At 30.3% G+C, this 16938-nt stretch overlaps 2 protein-coding genes and 1 long non-coding RNA gene across 3 annotated transcripts; 2 read left to right on the top strand and 1 right to left on the bottom strand.

Annotated features, from left to right (window-relative positions):
* Positions 1–1790: 1790 nt before the first annotated feature.
* On the top strand, positions 1791–7450 carry LOC124454088 (E3 ubiquitin-protein ligase RNF213-like). The gene is made up of 12 exons (XM_047004897.1): positions 1791–2027; positions 2560–2671; positions 2851–3237; positions 3425–3544; positions 4367–4477; positions 5166–5183; positions 5489–5692; positions 6040–6111; positions 6203–6225; positions 6403–6461; positions 6642–6789; positions 7332–7450. The coding sequence occupies exons 1-10, from the start codon at positions 1837–1839 to the stop codon at positions 6425–6427; spliced, it is 1263 nt and encodes a 420-aa protein (XP_046860853.1). The 5' UTR covers positions 1791–1836; the 3' UTR covers positions 6428–6461; positions 6642–6789; positions 7332–7450.
* A 2139-nt stretch (positions 7451–9589) lies between these two features.
* LOC124454096 lies at positions 9590–11301 on the bottom strand. Its single transcript, XR_006951339.1, has 3 exons — positions 11243–11301; positions 10828–10895; positions 9590–9704 (listed from the first exon to the last, which is right to left on the bottom strand). It is a non-coding gene; the product is annotated as an uncharacterized LOC124454096 (long non-coding RNA).
* Positions 11302–11904: 603 nt separating this feature from the next.
* On the top strand, positions 11905–14909 carry LOC124454092 (E3 ubiquitin-protein ligase RNF213-like). Its single transcript, XM_047004901.1, has 6 exons — positions 11905–12091; positions 12239–12313; positions 12664–12861; positions 13030–13119; positions 13375–13544; positions 14503–14909. The coding sequence occupies exons 1-6, from the start codon at positions 11945–11947 to the stop codon at positions 14750–14752; spliced, it is 930 nt and encodes a 309-aa protein (XP_046860857.1). The 5' UTR covers positions 11905–11944; the 3' UTR covers positions 14753–14909.
* The last annotated feature ends 2029 nt before the right edge of the window (positions 14910–16938 follow it).

Below are 16938 nucleotides of genomic sequence, written 5' to 3'. Positions count from 1 at the left end.
TATCCTTTTAATTTGTATAACATTGATTTTAAATGGTCCCAAATTCTTAGAAAAGCCATGGTACATTTATCGTACAGAGTTCGTTGTACTCCTTGTTGTCATCATTACTTTTCTTTTTCCAGGTATTGGGTGAAAGTCCTGTCTTTACTTCACTTTGCACAATGGAAGTTATTGAAAGATTTTGAAAGAATGCAGTGAAGAATTACAAAAACAAGAAATGAAGTAAGTATTCTAACGAAGAAGCAAGACAAAAAGCATATCCACATTTAGTTAATAATGATTTTTTTACAAGAAATTTTTATTTATGATGAAAATTTCAATCTCAGATAACGCTAGGATGCGCGCTTACCTTCTCACTTAAGTCAAATTGTGGGAGCATGCAAGAGACGTACGTCAAATTTCAATGCGTACGAAAAATTATTTAGAGACAAAAGAATTTAAAATTTTAATTTGCATAACTGTGCCAAATTTAATGAATATTAATAAATGTATTTGAGAAATATCTGTTTCATCGTATCTTACACGATTAATATTTTGTAAGTTCGTTTTTTGTATTGAGACTATGTGCACATCGCTATATATTGCCGTATGAAGGCTAATATGCAACAATTTTAGATGTTTGTTTCTGTTGTATTTAAAATTAATAAATCATAATCTTAGATTTGATGATGAATGCGCCATTTGCATAAGGTCACTTCAAGATCCTGTTCAGCTACCATGTTGCCACGTGTTTTGTTTATCTTGCATTACCAATTGGCTTAAAAATCATGACGTCTGTCCTGTATGTAGACACGATATTGGCAACGATTTTCAGTTGCAAATTAATGAAACGATTAGGTAACCATTTTGTTTTAAAGTGTTTCTATATTACTCGTTTGCGACTCGTTTTTGAATTAATTTAATTGAAATACCACGTTTCAGAGATTGCATTTCTGCAACTAGGTGATAAATTAGATTTTAGGTGAGATTTTATAAAGGTTCAGAGTTAAGATTTTCACCTATTATTGTAATTTTCTGCGAGCTTTTTCATTGATACGTTAATGAGTTATGATACATAGACAGTTGAAAACGTATAATTAAAATGCATGATGTACTAATCATGGCGAACATAAATACGTCAGTCACGCAAAGAACCGAAAAGGTAAAGGAATATCAATACACGTGTGTCGTGATAAACCCTTAATTTGAGTATGCATGTCACACGTTGAAGAAAGTAAAAGAAACATAGTATTTCTTGATGTGGCTGCATTTGGTAAACCTTTATAGCATAAGTGAAGACAAGCAATTCATCAATGTGAGCAAAATTATAAAACTTCTCGACAATTTTTACATAAGTAAAATTTCAGACATTAAATAACTAAATTAATGTGTTAAACCTGTAATTGAATGGAAATCATTCTTTGCCAATACTTTTTTATTATTTTTGTATTGTTTTGTCAAGAATGAATAATGTATTTTTATTTTTAAACCCTATACAAAACCTATACATGCTCGATCTATACAAGATCTCACTCCAATAATTTTTGGTAAAGAGCTTATAGTTTTATAGATGGTTAGATAAATGACATGTTTTTCTTTAATCGTAGATATGTGTAAAATATTTACATGGTTTCTACCATTAAATAGCAGATGCATTTTTCAAATTGAAGCTCTAAAAATTGCACATAACAAAGATAGCAATAAGTCGAAAATTAAGACATTTCTTCTTAGCGATCTATAATTTAAAGGACTTGCCTTAGCTTATGTTAGTAATAAAAGTGCGTTTACTTATATTTGTTATTTAGAGTTTCTTTGGAAACATGGAAAAGCTTTCGTAATCGTTGCAAATCCTTTTTCATGAATGTTGTCTCTGTTTATTGCTTTGGTGATGATTTACCACAAGATGAACTTGTGCAAAAATTCATGTCTTATGTGATTAAAGATGAAAATGTGACTGAAGATTTTACTCCTTTTAATGGTCACGGCATAGATGTCACTCCAGTTATAAGATCATACATTTTACAACGTCTTCTTGCAATCAAAGGAAGGTGTGTATATATGCTAATGAAAACAGGAAAAGTTGACAGCATTTAAAGGACAATAAAAGTGGGAGGGGTACAGAGATTGAAAAAACCAACTTTGCATGCAGTAACGTGATTTTTTCGCATGTTGTATGCATTGACAATTAAAAATTCAAATGGCATTTCTCATATTTTGCAAGAGTTTGGTAATTCTAAGTTAGTGGAATATGTTTTAACTATTAGAGTTCAAATTTGCTTCCTGAATAGGTTTGGAATCGGATATAATAAACTGTCCTTTTTGAATGTGCATTTGTAAAAAATTCATTTTGTGTTGAACGTATGATAGACTTTAGTAAAACTCTAAATGAAAATTCCTAACAATTTTAATAGATCTTTTTAGATTAACTTTTTGATAAAAAGATTTTTTGTACAATTTATAACTTGCTTTTTATGGCCATATACAAAAACTTTCCACACGATGAAGGGTTTTATGTGATGAGAATTTCGTCAAGAATTGTGTTAATTGTCATCGAAACATGCAGTGTATATATTTTTATAGAGAAAGTGAAGTTTGTGAGTATTTAGAAGAATATCTCAGTCGTGCTCAAGGTTTATCCACCAACAAGAAACATTTGATGAGCGTTTGCGTGTTGTTTGTTCATTGTATCGAGGTAAAAATCGATATTATTACATTGCCTAACAACTTTATCAAGTTACGCTTTTTCTTTTTAACTTGGTAAGAGAGTGCAAAAATCTACATAGCCTAATTTGAAGTGTGTTGGACTCTTATAAAACTGTGCTACATATAGAGCTCTCTTCATCATTATTTGTTCGTATGGTTTTTTTATAGGATGTTGAAATAGGGAAATTATTAAAAGCAAAACAAACTGAAAGCAGTGTTGAAATCCAAATGTTGAACGATATCCTTCTTAAAACACAAAGTACTTTTTGCAATGGTGAAACCTTGGACATTAAAAAACTTAAAGATTTTGCTTTAATAAGGGCTGCGTTTAGTGAACTTTCTACATTTATCAACGATGATCTTTTCAAAAACTTGGAAACCTATCCTAAACTTAGAGAGTGCATCCAAGCAGCTAAAAATTTGTGTGAAAATCGATCTTTTCTACAGTTGTTCTTACAAAAGCAGCTGGTTCTTAATGATTCAAATGGTTTAGATGGAGCTAAAGAAAGATGTAAAAACAAAGAATTGAAATGGATTTTGCCTCCACAGTTAAAGGTGACCACTTGATTACTGTCTTGTCTGTATTTAAGTTTTTAAATTCTTAACACTAAATTCTGTGATTGACCAGATTAAATACTTGTTTCATAAACACTTGATCATCCTGCAAAATAAACTGAGACATTTGTCATGTATGATTTGTTGAGATTAAAAAATGCCTTTAGCTTTTTGTGCTTTCATATAGGAGAATGACAAAAGTCAAGACAATTTTCTAGTTCATGGTGAAAACTATCACACTGTGCGAGAAGCTATGAACAAATTGATAATAACATCAAACTCGGAAGAAATGCAGTTGACCTTAAGAGTAAGATAATTATCTTTTTCTTCACACTACTAAACATCGCATTTTACATGCGTCGAATGTAAAACAGCAAAAGAAAATGAAATCATTATTTCTGTTTTAAGTCTATGTGGGAATGACATTTATTATCTTTTGTTTTAAATGCATTCGGCTTATGTAAAATCAACGTTTGAAACGGGCCTAAGAATTTTCCGTTACGCTTTCAAAGACCATTTTAAGAGTAGAGGAGCTATATACTTCTGATTGAAACTAAAGACCTTTGCCTCTAGCTTAGGTGGTAATATACAATTATATAGCATTGACTATGAAATTAAAAATGAGAACTAATTTGATGTGATGACATATATTATAATTTGCATAACATGTGTTAGTTGAGAATACTGATCATTTAATTTAATTTGATGTTTATTTTTACTTTTTCCTTATTTATTGAGTCAAACGAGTCTTTGTTGTAATAAGTAATGCTTTAAGGCGGTTTAGCCCTTCAGAAAAGTCTGATTTTCCCAAAGTTTTTCGAGATAACATTGCAAATAATTTAAGTAACAGTTCCTCAGTGTTACGAAAATATTAGCGAGTTGTATATGAAAAAAGTTTAATTTGTAAAATCATATGAATATGCCTCATCCTAAGGATTATGCTTGAAAGTACACTGCAGTGACTATTCTTTGACATCAATTTTTTATCCTGACTAAGTTTTTCACCTTTTAATATCATATTTATACTAAATTGGAAATCTTTGTGAAATGTCTGTTATAAGAGAAGAGTACTTCTAAATCAAATTGAGAAAAGATGTTATAATTTAATTGTCTTTGTTTAAATTTTCAGAACATGACCTGCGATGCTCAAAATCAGTTTTGTTATATTTTACTTGCTTTTTATGGCGAAGTTAAAACCAAATTTCCATCCGGAAACGAAGCAAATCGCATTTCTTTTGAGGTAAATTATTTTGCATGTTATGATAGATAGTGATGTAGGATCTTCTTTCCCTGTCATTGTTTGTTTTAATTGACTTAGATTGTGCTTTATTTTGTGTTTATATTAAGGAATTGAATTAAGCCAAGGATTTATTAATTCACCAATGACAAAGCTAAGCATTAAGTTGGATCATTTAGCATTTAGATAGATCATTTGAGCCCAAGCTTATGGGCGATTTTGCAAAATCTTCGCTAAGAACAAATACGTCGGAAAACATCTTGTAATTACTTGCACCATTTCATAATATAGAATGAAAGATTAGTGGATAAAAAACTTCTAAAATCAATGGTGAAGCCAGCTCGGTTTTTTCTCGAACAATGCAAATATTTTAATGTTCAATCAATGGAAAAACAACAAATGGAACTAATTTTCAAAAGAAATGAATTATAATTTTGCTGAAAATCTCGAAGTATAGTTATAAAAGATTGGGCAGGCTATACCAATGCAAACGAAAGGTGTTGATGAAAGCATTCTAAATTTGGTTTATGTTTTACTTTTTATGTCTGTTTTTCTTTATTTTATAATATTAATATACCTATTTTCATATATTGTACAGAAGTTGTTGCATAAGATTATTTTACGTAAAAATTTCATGTTGATTTTATTATATTTTTGCTCCTGTTAATGATGAATTTGAATTTTATTTTAGATCGTGAAGAAACTTGAGGTATGTGTAACTGAATAGAAGGTTTTTACAACTCAGGTTTTTACTGCAGAAAAAATACCGTATGATTTTAAAAATTGCATTGCATAAAGTGCAAGCAAACTTTTAGGAAGTTTTAAAATTTTAACTTGTTGGAAATCGTTTTTAAACATGTTTGTTTATAACTTCCCAAACATGTTAAAACGTCATGTTAAATATAAGTAGATAGAGTAGATTCTTGTAAGTTTTGAATAAATTGCTGAAATATAAGCTCGTTTGAAACACAATTTCTTCTTGATAATCAAGCAATATATTTTTATCTGTTGCAGCTACCTCTTGCAAAGAATTTATTAGAAAATTTTAAAGAAAGTCCTTATAAGCAGCTGCTTCACCTACAACCTGAGGAGGAAAATGCAAATGTTAGACGTTTGAATGATATCTTGATACATTTTCTGGTTGTTATGAGTTGTTTTCCAAATAATCAACTGTTGGGTCCATTTTCAAACCTTGCTTTCAATCCAAGATCAATGAGAGTATGTGTTCACAGTTTTTAATATGCATCATATGACAACTACTATTGCTAATTACCTAACAAAAAAACGTATTTTTTGAGTTCAATTTTATAACGAAGAAAGCTTCTTTCACCAGCAGAAAGTAAGACAGTACAAACAAAACCATTGTGTGTGCATTTATAAGATTTATTTTAATAGCTACAATGCAAAATAGCTAAAAGTAATTTTTTAACTAATGTACTGCACCTTGGATAAAACTTGTGGTGTGTTTAACATTTTACATCCTGCTAATTAACGTAGACATACACTTTTAATGATTACAATAACAGATTACATTTATATATTTTTGTTGACTTTCCATTTCTAAGAATGCATTTATTCCCACCATGCCTCACATGATGGTCCTGAGGTCATTGACGATGGTGATAGTACATCGTATGGTAAGTAATAGAGATAAATTCAAGATCAAATGCTTAAAGAATAATATTTCATGATATTGTGTACAAATTTGCTTTTGTTTTACTTTTCTAGAAAGCATTAACGGACATCGCTATGTATGTTATTGTGTTAAGTTAGATTTTATAATAATTTGCTACTGATTTTACCTTAAGTGTACAAAGATTATGCAAGTTCAACAAATAAATCAAAGGAAGAATGATTTGAAAATTGTTATCCATTTTGACTTTCTACATTTAAAATGCTTTCAATATTTATTTTTCTTGACAATGTAGGGTGACGAAACGTATAATTCACTAAAATGGGGTGTTGTAATTGGAGAGGAAAATTCTCGGTTAGTAGATATTAATACACAAGCTTAGAGGTTTGTCATTGCACGTTCGAATGAACTTAAAACTAATGTTTTACTATTTTCTATTTTTACCATTTAATATATAGTTTTAGTTTAATAAATAGTTGAGCTTCATTCATGTTAACATTGCACATTAAATTAAAGTTTATATATCTACTTTAGGAAAGTTCAAAATAGTACAGGTCACATACTAGGACGTGTTTATGATCAACTTCCCACAGCACAAAGAAACTTGAACTCTTTATCATGTTGTGTCTTGCGTTGTTTGGTACATTTAGCCATGTTGTTAGGAACATCAGACCAAAGTGAGGTAAATCCAAATGAGTGAAATTTATTTGGTAAAAATGGGTACACAATATAACTCGTGGATTGCTAAAATTAACACAGGTCGAATAATATACTTACATATATGAAATATATACTAATCACACATAATGATTAGTTATAGTACATTGTTATAGCCTTGATAAATGGGGTGAAATATAAATAAGTACATTTAAAATTCGTAGAAAACATTGGCACTTAATTAATTTATAGGGCTGAACTTACGTAAACGTGTCAATAATAGTTACAAAATGTAACCAATTCCTTGGTTCAACTTTGATTTAAATTGAAGTTTTTTGGATGCTGGATTTCACTTTTTTCAAGACTGCATAGTGAGTATCTAGTGTATAGGCGACCAATAAAAAATTATCAGCATATATAGTTTTTATATTTCATTAATAGATGCCAATTTAAGAAACTTCTCCGTTTCTACTTTAAGTATTAACTTTTTGTTTTGTCGCATAAAATTTTTGTTGATTGAAAACAATGTTTAACATTGATAATACATAATTTCTTTATCTTTTCAAGGAAATTTCAGCTATTATCAAACCACCTGTTGATGATATCGTGCAGTTTATAAGAGATCATATACAAAATGATCTATGTTCCATTGCAAGATTTGTTGGCAGTAACGTCGATGAAGCTACTGTTATCATCCATCTGATTTTTGTAGAAATCGTAAAAAATAATCATGGTATGTTCCTTTTTTCATCAACTACTACAAATAATATTTTAATAAAAGGAATATAGTTTGTAATTCGTGTTAAAATACAGATTTATGCCTTCACGTCAAAACCAAAGTATAATTGTAAAAAAAATAATAATACCATTTCCTGTGGCTTTGCAACTGCATGCATGCAGTATAGAGTCTCGAAATTCCTGACAGTCTCGTTAGATTTACATAATCTACAAAAGGCAAGGGATGAATCAAATGACACGCAAAATATGATTAATTTTCTCACTACCAATTTCGTTAATTATGAGAACGATATATAACGCAGACAATGGGCTACTTTCTGATTACTTTTAATAGCTAGCATGTTCGATAACGCAACATTAATATATAAATTTCAATCGAACTTTCAATACCTATACATTAAAATAACCGAAGTTAAAATATTCCAAAAAAATTAACAAAACAAGAACATTTCATAATTGTAATGCAGTTTAAATATTTTACTTTAAAGTATATGTTCTTCAGGGACATTTGTGTTTTAGAACGTTTGTCTCAACTACTAAAGAAATATCAGCCAATGATCACAAGCTAAAAAGAATTTCAAATAAAATCCTTTTTGATATTCGTCTATACGTTTCATTTGAAGTGGAAAACAGTCATAATTATACTTAATATAATTTTTGATGCATTTGTCGTCGATAGGAAACATCGATTTCTCTCAAACTGATTTGAACAGTAAAGAGTCAAGACAAACGTGGGAAGATACATTTATGAATACCTACCTAAATCCTGTTCTATCGGTAAGCTCATCTGGTGCTAATCTTTACACAACATAAAAATTCTGATTTTGACCATCGCTTTTAGGTATAATTGTTATTGGTTTTAATAAAACTCAACTTTTGTGAAAAGTCCTCCGATGAAGATCTTTTGGGAGGATTGTGATAAAATTTTACAGAAATGTTTTTATTTTTAATTACGCAGGATGAATGTGTTTCTTTTACAGACAAACTGAAATTTTATATATAGCAATATTCAACACACATTCTTTTTAGTCGTTTTCTATGTGCATTGGTCAAGCTGTAGTAGTTTGGAACGCCAGTTTTTAAAAAATGCAAATTCACTGAGCACGTTTCGTTTTGTGACGAAATAAGATGACTATCTTCCAATACTCAATTTCGTTATCTTTTAACTCATAATTTTCACAAGCGTAAAAAGGTTTTAGGTTTGAAAGTCTATGGTGTTATCCTAGACATTTTCGTTTTTGGATTGATATATTTTTTAATATTTCTCTTGCTTTTAAATTTTAGTAGCTAAAATGTTTATCAGTGTATCATATAAAAATCTGTGAGGGATCTTCGTGTGCGCATATTCTTACTGGTCGATATTTTAAGAATATATTTTATTTTGTAGGTTGTGTCTGAGTTGTTAAAAGATGCCTTGAGTAAAATAGTCAGTGATGAAAGACTGGGTAAGAAGAATACTAGTTGTCAGCCACATTCCTAGTGGTTCATGAATTGTTTTAATTTTAATATTACCAAATATTCTTCCCTTTGCGACATAGGGTTGAGAGACATGACGCCTTTTGTTTCAGATACACATAGCAATAGAAACTAGTTAGAAAACAAGAAACCTATTTAAAAAGCCAGATATTTTTTCATAATTTTGAGACAAATTAAAGTAAACTCACTTTACAGATAGCGTATAACCACCCTTCCATGATAAATGATAACAGCATTGTCGGTCAGATGGAAATATCAATACCATAAACTAAACAAGACGTAATTTAGCTATAATTCCTTGGATGCAATATAGAAAAGTTTTAATTCATTAACTCTTTTAATTTAGTTTAGAATTAGTGTTATATCAATTGGATGTTTTATATTATATTTTCAGGGTCTTCGCTGTTTCACTTATTTAAATTTTTTAAAATAAAAATAATGTTAAGCAAATTTTAATATATAAATGTAGTATGACACATACGGAATACCTCTATTATGACATTATTAATCAAAACATCTTTTTTTCCAGAAAATAATGAAGTCATGAAACAAATCTACGAAATAGATGAACCAAGCTCTCATGTTGTTACAAATCTCGATCCTTCGTGTCCAGCACTTTGGAGGAATCGCAAGAAAATCACCATTGGATATTTATCTTTTAAATATGAAGAATATTCTCAAGGTGTTACTGTGCCAGCAGACAAGTGCGAAGTACTTGATGAATTTCTAAAAAAGGTATTAATGTTTCCTTCAATTTTTCATTATTACTAGAGAAAATGTTAGATATAAATTTTAAAAATGTGCTAATATTTAATGCAGCTTTGTTTTACATTTTTAGCTTTGTCGAACAATAAAATTAAATCTATTTTAAATATAAATAAACTCTATATAAAGCGAAAGTTGTTAGTGAATAGAAACAATTTTTGAAAAGATTTGTTTTTAGTCGCGTTCAAAGCACTAATAATAACTTTTAAATCTTTTCTTCATGTTGCTATACAGCAAAATCATGAAACGAAATTAAACTTGATTGACAAAAAAATTTCATAACGGAAAGGTTTAATATACAAATTTGAATAAATAATGTCGATATATAAAAAGTTTTAGTGTCTTATATACGCTAAATATATTTATTTTTCAATAGCCATTTCCTTAAAGATTTTGTCATACATCGCACATTGGTTTTAATTTATTTATTTGTATTCTCAGGAATGTCATCTTCGTGCACTACAATATCTTCCCGAAATTATAAAGCTGCAACGATTACTTTTTGAAAAGTTTCATCGTCGCTTAGATCAAAACGAAGCTGAAAAATATACGATTGGACACTTATATAAAAAAGGTACGGCTATACACTGTTTTTCATGAAGAAATGGTTGAATTACTACTATCAATTCTATTGCTACATTATATTGCATTTACAGCTTTTCTTTTATCAGTAATAAAATGTAAAACTAGTTTGTGCTGCTATAGCAAACAAAATAGCGATCAAGAGTAGTCAAATTTACTTCCAAAATACTTAAGCGTGGCTTGTGACGTATGGATGCTACGTAAATAGCATGTCTTGAAATCACTTTCTAATGCCTATAACTTCATAAAACTAAATGTGATAGTCATTAACTATATCAGTTGACCTAATTATATGATCTAATAATGGATCTAATTAACTTTATTCCTCTTTTGTGCTCTTCCATTGTTGGCACAAGTAATGTTATCAAGAAAATTGTAATAAATGTATCGTTATAAATTGTGATTCACCTAAATATTCTTAATAACTAATGCATAATGTACATATTGATGCAAAATAGAAATATTTCGTTGAATTTTTTTCGACTTCATAAATACAACATACCAAAAAATAATTTGTATCTTCCATTACAGCTGGTTTTTTTCTGTCAATATCATACATCTTTTTCACCTCTTCAAATCAATAATAAATTATATAATCTCCATTTTCCAATATAGATAATAAATTTAATCTACTTTTGAGTTATGATCTATGATCTAGTGTAAACCAAATATTTTGGATATATCAGGAACAGAAAATATATCAGTTAGAAACCCATAGAAACTTAAAATTTTATTATAGTGAGTATTTCTTTGCATCTTAACAGACTTATTCTAAAATACTGTCGAAAAAAAGTATTCTATATTTAGAATGGTTTTGGATGATTTTCACGCGTTTGCTCCTGAAAGAAAGTAGTTGCTCTTATTTTGCTTTCTGTTTATCTTTTGCAGACCCTGACACAAAAAAGCATTTCACTTACTTAATTGATAATTTCAGAAATGCTTGGAAAATCATCAAAGCATCTCTTGTACAAAGTGGTGAGTCCTAAAAGAATTAAGTTATGGTCAATTTAGTGCATAGTAATTTATTTAATGTATTTGTCAACAATTCGTCGTCACCAGTCATCTAAAACATGAACAATATTGATTAATCAATCTTTCTCAAACCACATTCATTAACTTAAATTCAACATGCCTGACTGTTTTTGATAGGTCTTTACGGAATTTCGAAGGAGTTGAGTGAGAAGGAAGTTACCAACGCCACACCGATATCTATGTTGCTGCCTTCGTGGAAAGGATTGGGAAAGTGTTCTTTGGCACTGACAAATTATCTTGTGTCTTTACATAACAATTTTATTGGACGATGTAAAAGCTTGTTGAAGGAAGAGAAAAAGTAAGATTAACTTAGTTACTAAGATTTGTTGCGTTTTTTTAACTGTGACGAACTTCATTCAATTTTTGTCAAAATTATTTGTAAAAGCTGATTATAATTTATAAAATTATACATTCTTCAATCCTAATACCTGATAAAACATGTTTTTACTCGTACTTCTTCATAGTATTCTTTACTCTTTTCTCTATGATGAATCAATCTTAAAATCTTTAAAGTTTAGAGGAGTTGCCACTGTCAAACGTTACTAGGGGCATTTGGTTGCTTATGACCCAGAGAGAGATCTTTACCGATGGTCCTGGCTCACTGTGATTATTCACTAAAAGTTTGTGAAGAAACTGAAGAAACTGAAGAAACTGTTGTCAACTTTAACTGGAAATCTTTAGAAAGACAACTTGTCGACAGATTTATTAGAGAAAAACCTAGAATTACATCCTCGGTTAGTTTCCTGAATTTTATTTAATTGTTTATCATGTACAGCGAAAATAGAAATACGAATGCATGAATTGCACTAAAAATTACAACTTATTAAGATGGTTCTGTCAAAAGTGGTTGTGCTTTATTTTAAAATGTATTATCTTTTTAGGTTCAATTATTTGTCTTCAGTAAAGATATTTGTGATGGAGCTGTTTTTAAAGCTTTGAGTAAAAAAATACCTCAGGTAAAATAATAAGACAACTAGTTAAACTATTAAATGGAAAAACAGACAAAATCCATTATTTAATATTCCTCTTTGTAAATTGGTAAATTGAACAAAAGGAAATTTTTTGTGGCCATCATTAATACAGTATTTTTCTTTGCAGCTAAATAATATTTGGGTAGTTAATGCGAAATTTGATGCTCAATTATACATATGGTTGCCTTGTTATAATATGTGATGCATCATAACTCATATAATATCAAACATTTCGATTAAAAACATGCAAATCGTATTAAGGGTTTTGTACTTTCCTGTACAGTTGTGCCCCATGATTTTTTTCATGAAAGTCGTTTAAATTTTTTTCTTTATAGGTTACTCTAAGTCGACAAGTAAGACATCAGATTTTCAGTGAACTGAACCAACTACCGGAAATTTGTGATGTTCTTAAATATCTCCACATTGTCATTGGTTTTTTATCATCTGCTGGAGGAAATCCTGGAATGCTTATCAGCGATTATATGAAATCAGCATTGAAACTTGATCCTGAAAATGTTTTAAAGAGTGGAAAGGTATGCATCTCTAAAATAAAAGTACTAAAAACCATTTGCTAATGAGTGTTTCTTTTTTGTGTTTCTTTTTCTTATTCACCAAGAATTTTTTTGTAAGAGGAATGGTAAATAAATCAGTTATGTAATCTTACCCCGTTTGTTGTAATTGTTTTGATAAATATATTTTAGGTAGAACAGTTTTGTCAGCTTCAACATGTTGTTGCGCTTTGGAAATTGTTATCCTTAGAGAGAGCGAGAATATTAACTCAAAATAAACAGGTTTGTTCTACTTGCAATAATCAGTAGCGATATATTATGTGATAAAGTTAATGATATTAATTTAACTTTAACTCTATTTTTGATGTCCTAAAATTATTTAAGAAATAAGTATATATTTAGTGTATGTGCACAGGCTTATGGAAATTGAGAAATTCTTTGCTGATCAGTGCAAGCCCGAGACCAAAGGTCAAGGGTTGCACCTGCTCAAGAGTTCTCACAAGATGGATGTATGGGTATTATTTGAATATCTTATAGGATCCATTTGATGACGTAACAGATAAGATTAAAACGGCACTGAAACCAAAACTGAAGTTCAAATTCTGTGGAGGGTTGCAGAAAATCAACATTGACCGATTTGTTGATGAATTGTTGAAGCTTATTTTGCTGTTTTTGAAAAATGCAACTGACGAAAAGTTACAAATGCCGTAAGTAATCAAATCATTTAAATCACGTGCTCTATTAACTTGTTTACTTAGTGTTTTTTATGCATATCTTAACTTTTTGTATGGTACTGTTGGTTGATCATTTTATTCGATATACTGAACCCATGTTGTATCTCAAAAAGTGTTTGTCATTTAAGAAATTAAAATGTTTATTGTGTTTGTACGGGCTTATGCAAACCGAGGAGACCTTTGGGAGAACTTAAGAGAAGATCAATGCAAGCCTGAGACGGAAGGTCAAGGGTTACACATGCTCGAGAGTTCTCACAAACGTCTCCGAGGTTTGCATAAGGCAGTGCAAACACGAAAACATCTTTTATTTCTTTTATAAAATGAAACATGGTGAAAAAGACAAACATTTTAATTTTTCCTCTATAATGCATTCATGATCACTTTGCAAATTCTCTTTGGCTAAATGATTGTTTTGATTGATTGGATTGGTTGAGCTCAAATGTGTTTTGGGCAGGCTAATGCAAACACGGCTCTAGACGAATCACCGCCTGAGTTTTATTGTTTTTATTTCATAATAAGGCATCATGTTGCTTACCGAAAAAAATGTTATGTTATTTACTTATTTTGAAACTATTGTGTTTAACTAACTGGCGGAGGCATACATGACTAAAGTGATTTCGCCATTTCGTCAGGCAAAACTTAGTAAACCTATAGGAAAGAAGTCGTTTTAAAAATAATCGAATAAATAAACTTTTTAGGTATTTTAACGTAAAATATTATCACTTATAAAACTTTCGAAATCTTATGAAATAGTTTAATAATTATCTACAAAATCATATCACATTCTTTTTTAACCGAATTAGCTATATACTTCCCATTTTTTTCGGGCACATTCAAGTCCTTGCCCCTCCTCTCCCATCATTCTTAAAACCCAAGTTTCGTCCCCGATAATTCATGTCGCTAAGACTTGTATATGATTTTTTTGATAAAGTTTAGCTGAGTACATCAACAGGAAGCTTGAACAAGATGGTTGTACTCTAATTGAAGATCTTAGAGAGAGCTTACCAATGAAGTTACTGTGGCACATGCTGCTGATGCTTGGAGGCTTGCATGTGAGAAAACTGAAGGGTACCACTCAAACTCTTTTTAATTATGTCGACAACGGAAGATGGAGTCTTTTTTTTCATAAATTGCACCTAAAATGTCATTACGTCCATATTAAACTAGGACACATCAAATGACAACAGTTAGTACTATAGAAAGTAACGTAAACCAATATAATATTCATAACTATACGCAAATGTAGTTGATTTCCTAAAATGAATATGTTTGATTCACTACTGACGATCAATTTCTAAAAGTCAATCTTTTGCCCAAATACATATTTTAAAATGTAAACACTTTTTAATCTGTTTCTGCTTTTTTTTTCGTAAGAAAAACCTTACTATAGGCAACAGTTTATCAAAATCTCTATCTTCTCAGGGTAAATGTTTTATATTTATATTATAATTGAACACATAAACTTCTTATGTAAATCTCTTAACTTTTTGTAGCCATAAATGTAGACATAAAGATAGAAATAAAGGTAACCATAAAGGCAGAGGACGAAAAGGTAGACATAAAGATAGACATAAAGGTAGATATTAAAGATGGACACTAAAGTAGCCACAAAGGTAGGCAAAGAATAGACAGAAACGTAGAAAAAAGGTTGATACAAAGGTCGACAATAGGATAAATGAAAAGGTACACGAAAGGATAGATAAAAAGAATTGGCAACAAATTTCAACAGTTGGTAAATGGATAAAAGAGAAGATAAGAACTATCGCTTATGATTACGAGGTTAAATAGATTACGTTTCCCGTGTTACATAATGTTGAACTTTGCATATATAAGTTTAAGTAATGGGGAATTAAAAAACCTTATTGCCTTGTTGTCATCGCTCGTAAGAACGCTTATATAGGTAAGTACGCTTCGATTTTCTTGATGGTAATCATCGTCAGGGTTGGGCACCTTTTATTATTTATTTGGCTCGTAAACAGTTGAACGGGGCTATACACAATAAAAAGTTACTCCATTCAGCAAGCGCTGTGAGACAACGAGTGCTACAACACATTGCCAATCAACCTCGCGTTGCTTGGTTCGATTCCTGCCAAGGTTGGTAAAAGATGATGCCTCAAACTGAGCTTAGTAGGGATGGGCCCTTGCATACAGATTTTTGAAGAAAATTTTTGTCTTGAAGATACATCAGTAAATCATGCATGGAGAATAATCTTCGACAATCAGACGTTTTTAACTTCACATGCTTTTTATTGATTTTCTTTTGTGTATTTGTTCAATTTTATAGTGGCTGTTTGTAAGATAGCGACGCCATGCACTGGAGTTCGTTTACGCTCACTATAATAGATTTTCAAATAAATTTTCTTTATCTGTCTTATTTCATTATTTGCTAATATCGAAATGAACAGTTGGACAGAAGCATTTTATTATCAATATCACTTTATTTTGATGATGACTCATCTCCCATTGATGACTCATTTCTGTTTTACAAGTATTTTCTTATTTATAACTCCAATAAGAATAAAATCTTGGCACTCTAAACTCAATGGTCACGCCACATCTCTACAATGTCCTTTCATTACAGTACGGTAAGGATTGATTGTAAAATGATGAAGTCGTCGCTTGTAATTCTAAACTTATGTTTTCAATGTATTAATTCACGACCTTCTACACTGAATGTAACGATAAAAAAATAATTTACATAATTTTTTCACATTTTCTCCAAGACTCTATAGATTATATAAATACTATTAATTAATTCAAAGCTTGCAGCGCATGGTCTGTTCCAATGGAATGGCGAGAGTTATCGCTTGTTTGAACTATTTAGCTACTGCTAAGTGATTTTCTGGATCGCCTATGAAAAACTATGAACAAATTCTGCCCCATTTTATGGAGGTAAGCTTATTTCGAATCAGAGAGTTTAGTTTGATCATGATGCAAAATATATGCGAAACGCGATAAGAATTGGCTGCTTTGCCTCGTCTGGCAAGCGATAAAGTAAAGAACAAAAAAGACAGGACCAGCATAACCTAAATTATAAATTAGTAGTAGAAACACTCTTAAATGCTTTTCACTAAAAAGACTATAATCCATGAATTTTCACAACAAAGACTATTGTTCACATATTTTCACGCCAAAGAATATAATCTATCCTCTTTCATCTGAAAGACTATAGTCCACCAATGAAGAATTCACCGGAAGGAAAATGCACCTAATTTTCGCTAAAACAATGCAAGTAAATAAATTTTTTTCACGAACCTATGAATTATTTGTTTCAAAACATTTACAGTGCTTATATATAATCAGTGCTGTAGAAGGGGGGGAGGCGCTTGGGAGAGGAGCCCTCCTTCGACCTTTGAAATTGGTAATT

Source organism: Xenia sp. Carnegie-2017, unplaced genomic scaffold, assembly GCF_021976095.1.
Source record: "Xenia sp. Carnegie-2017 unplaced genomic scaffold, XeniaSp_v1 HiC_scaffold_3, whole genome shotgun sequence".
Lineage (NCBI taxonomy): Eukaryota > Metazoa > Cnidaria > Anthozoa > Malacalcyonacea > Xeniidae > Xenia > Xenia sp. Carnegie-2017.
The sequence above is the reverse complement of the archived record's forward strand: the minus strand, read 5'-3'. Positions and strand labels throughout refer to the sequence as shown.

Bases quoted from the DNA above. Each gene is read 5' to 3' on its own strand.
- LOC124454088 (XM_047004897.1), top strand. From the start codon at position 1,837: ATGAATGTTGTCTCTGTTTATTGCTTTGGTGATGATTTACCACAAGAT. The intron at 5,693-6,039 runs GTATGTGTTCAC...TCCATTTCTAAG, and splicing joins TCAATCCAAGATCAATGAGA to AATGCATTTATTCCCACCAT. The intron at 6,112-6,202 runs GTAAGTAATAGA...TTACTTTTCTAG, and splicing joins TGGTGATAGTACATCGTATG to AAAGCATTAACGGACATCGC.
- LOC124454092 (XM_047004901.1), top strand. From the start codon at position 11,945: ATGGTCCTGGCTCACTGTGATTATTCACTAAAAGTTTGTGAAGAAACT. The intron at 12,862-13,029 runs GTATGCATCTCT...AATATATTTTAG, and splicing joins ATGTTTTAAAGAGTGGAAAG to GTAGAACAGTTTTGTCAGCT. The intron at 13,120-13,374 runs GTTTGTTCTACT...AATATCTTATAG, and splicing joins TATTAACTCAAAATAAACAG to GATCCATTTGATGACGTAAC.